This window comes from Dreissena polymorpha, chromosome 7 (assembly GCF_020536995.1).
Source record: "Dreissena polymorpha isolate Duluth1 chromosome 7, UMN_Dpol_1.0, whole genome shotgun sequence".
Classification (NCBI taxonomy): domain Eukaryota; kingdom Metazoa; phylum Mollusca; class Bivalvia; order Myida; family Dreissenidae; genus Dreissena; species Dreissena polymorpha.
The window spans coordinates 87,854,925-87,858,498 of NC_068361.1; the positions used below are offsets into that span (position 1 = coordinate 87,854,925).

The 3,574-nt window shown below is 37.5% G+C and overlaps 1 protein-coding gene across 1 annotated transcript; it reads left to right on the plus strand.

Moving 5' to 3' along the window:
* Positions 1–269: 269 nt before the first annotated feature.
* On the plus strand, positions 270–2,239 carry LOC127839079 (microtubule nucleation factor SSNA1-like). Its single transcript, XM_052367270.1, has 2 exons — positions 270–402; positions 2,002–2,239. The coding sequence occupies exons 1-2, from the start codon at positions 351–353 to the stop codon at positions 2,220–2,222; spliced, it is 273 nt and encodes a 90-aa protein (XP_052223230.1). The 5' UTR covers positions 270–350; the 3' UTR covers positions 2,223–2,239.
* Positions 2,240–3,574: the final 1,335 nt, after the last annotated feature.

Consider the following 3,574-nt stretch of genomic DNA (forward strand, 5'->3'; position numbering starts at 1 on the left):
TGTGAACACGGGGCCAGTTGTGTTTTTTTGAAGGACCGAGACTCAATATGTAAATCAAAAGCCAAACTAAACACTCTTTTGGCAGTTTGCTCGAAAAATGCCTCACACATTGTAACAAGTGTATGTATGCACTCAACACAACTTCGAACGCAACACATTCATAATTGTTGAGTGATTCTTGGCCTTTAACGTTTATCGACAAGTACCCCTTCATTTGTGATAAGGGATGTAACTCTGTTATCATAATGACAAACGCTTACCCCCCGTCTGGAACACATAATTTGATGACGTTTATTAAGTGTTCGTACAGTCTAGTTTCAAACTGAATTCCGTTGACAAAACTGTTGGAAATGTCGCAGCAAGGCGCTGCTCTTCAGATCTATAATAACGAATTAGTGAAATGTAGGTAAACCATTGTCATTCATCTTAGTTTTACTGACAAAAACGGCTAAACTAACATTGAGTAAAAAGGCAATACAAATAACTGTAATGATATTGATCATGCACCCCCTCCCCGCCAGCTGAAATCCCCTCCCCTAGCAGTTAACCTCTCCAAAATCCATTTAAAAAATTGATTTGTACATTTTTTAGTGGTTTTGGAGGTGGGCAGCAGCTGATGGGGAGGGTAGCCACTTTTTTTTCTGGGAAAGGCCATTTACAATCGCTGTATCATGTATGCCCACACATTTCAAATATAGGAGGGCTGTCTTTGCGTTTTTCTTTGAGAATATTTTTTTTCCATCATCCAGTTTTACCAAATGACTCATCTATTAATATTCTAATTCATAATAAAACATTCGCATCTTTGAAATATTTTCCCCAAAGAACCAAAAATTAATATAAATGAGCATATATTTTCCAAATAATGAGTTCCCATATCCGTAATAAAAGCCCGGCTTACTGCGTGTCCAGTAATTTATTTTAAGGAATGAAATTTAGCCTCACAATGAGGAAAACAGAGCTAAATCCATGTGAATACTCAATGGTGCAGCATTTTTTTAACCAATTGGGAAAAGTACCAGTACCAGCACAATTGGGAATAATAAGCGCGAAAACTCCTGAAATTGGCATCCTTTAGAATTCATATTGGGAAATTGGTGTAATTGATTATTTTGCTTCCAAATACTTTAAAATTGATAACCAAGTGATGTCAATATTATATTTACTTTGGTTTAAGCCATAGAGCTGCATACTAGGGAAACTAATTTTGTATTTTATTAATTTTACTTGAAGTGTTATCACAGGATCCAGAAAAACACACCATTTTCAATAGTATTTCCAGTCTATTTGTTGCCATGGCAACCAGAATTTTTGACGTAAGAACAAAATGAAATATCGTGCATAATGTCCATATTGTCATCTATCCATGTTTTATGTTTCATGAAAAAATATGAAGAACTTTTAAAGTTATCGCAGTCATGATCCAGAAAACCCCCATTTTCAGCAGTATTTCTAGTCTATTTGTTGCCATAGCAACCAGAATTCTTGACGTAGGAACACAATGAAATGACGTGCATAATGTCCATATTGCCATCTATCAATGTTTCAAGTTTCATGAAAAAATATGAAGAACTTTTAAAGTTATTGCAGCATCCAGAAAAAACACCATTGTCAGCAGTATTTGTAGTCTATTTGTTGCCATAGCAACCAGAATTCTTGACGTAGGAACAAAACGAAATGACGTGTATAATGTCCATATTTCCATCTATCCATGTTCCAAGTTTCATGAAAAAATATTAAGAAGTTTTAAAGGTTATTTCGCATGATCCAGAAAAGTGTGACAGACACACACAGCTAAAACCATAAGTCCCCTCAGGTGAAACCGGTAAGGGACTAATAAACCTGTGCAGTCTGCACAGGCTTATCAGGGAAAATACCTTCAGCCCAAACTGGAATTTTGCTAGGAAGAAAACCACATACAAAACTAAAACAAAGTGTCTTCCCTCATAAGCAGGGCTATTTTGATTATACAGAATTACTCTGCATATAATTGATATTTAGGCATCAATGATTTGTGTGCAAAGCGTGATGACCTCAACAGACAGATTCTCAAGGAGGAGGCAGACAAAAACAAACTACAGAACGACATCAGTATCCTCACTGAGCGCTTAGCCAACCTCAATGAGAGCCTCAGCAAGAACATGGAGGCCGAGAAAGAGTTCGAGAAAACAATAGCTGAAACTGAGAACGTTTACATGAAGGCATGTATAATAGAGCCTTGATCCGGAAAAATCAGGATAAATGCATGTGCGTCAAGTGTGTCTTGTTCTGTGAAAGCTGGTCATAATGCATGTGCGTAAAGTGTCGTTCCAGATTAGCCTGTGCAGTCCGCACAGGCTAATCAGGGACGACACTTTCCGCTAAAATGGTATTTTCCATTTAAAGAAGTCCCTTTTTACCGAAACTCTAGTTTAAGCGGAAAGAGTCGTCTCTGATTAGCCTGTGCAGACTGCACATGCATTATGACCAGCTTTCTCAGAACAAGACACAAGTAGTCTGTGTGCAGGAAAATCAGGTATGACAGGAAAGCGGAAAGTACCTGATTTACTAGCCTGAACGTACAGGGAGGCTAATCAGGGATGACAATTTATGAATATGCATTAAGTCTGGTTTTACCATAATGAGGCTCAATTTCATTTTAACTTTAACCAGGATAGGTTTATGACAATTCAGTGTTGGTTTCTTAATTTAGAGAAAGGGCCTAGCCTTCCATATTCAGGGTGCATGAATCAACAGGGTTTTCAGGGGTTTACACACGGGAGGCGGAAAACTACAACGGGCGAGGCATGGTCAGGGGTGATAACCCCAAAAAAGGGTAAGGGTAAGGGTTATGGTAAGGGCTCGGATTAGGGTTAGGGTTGGGTTTAGGCTAACCCAAACCCTAACCCGACCCATAACACTAACCCAAACCCTAACCCTCTAACCCCCCCTTGCGCAATATCATACCATGCCTCGCCCGTTGTAGTTTTCCGCCTCCCGTTTACACACAGGCTTGACAGAATGTAATCACACTGTTAAGAACGTTATTTTTGCAAATATCTCAAGTCATTGAATTACATCTGAAAAATCTTTAGTGCATAAAAGACAGTTTTTCTTGCAGTTTGTGCCGATATCTTAAGGTATAAGAATAAATCCTTGAATACGTATGAAATGGGTGACACAATTTTACATTATGTGAAGCATAACAGTGTAGTACAAATTGAATTTGAACAAGAGGACAGGTTTATTACATAAATAAATTCTGATGTATTTCATATTGCCATAAGCAGCATACAAATATGTCTTTTATGCACTAGTTGAAATTCTTAAGAAAAATTGTATTAAAAAGTTATTTGAAATAAAGCACCACTTATTGTCGTGTTTACATCCATTATAGTTAAAAGGGGGAACCCCACAAAGTCACGTGATCCTGCGCCCTGTATTAAGAAATAATACAATGCTAAAGGAGAATACTTTTTCCGAAGTGAACTTAACATTCTGTGGAAAATTGCATTATTTTACAGAAATTACCTTGAAGGAAGGGGTATATGCTAGCACCTGCTGTAAACAAATAAAATCAATTATTTTTTTGTGT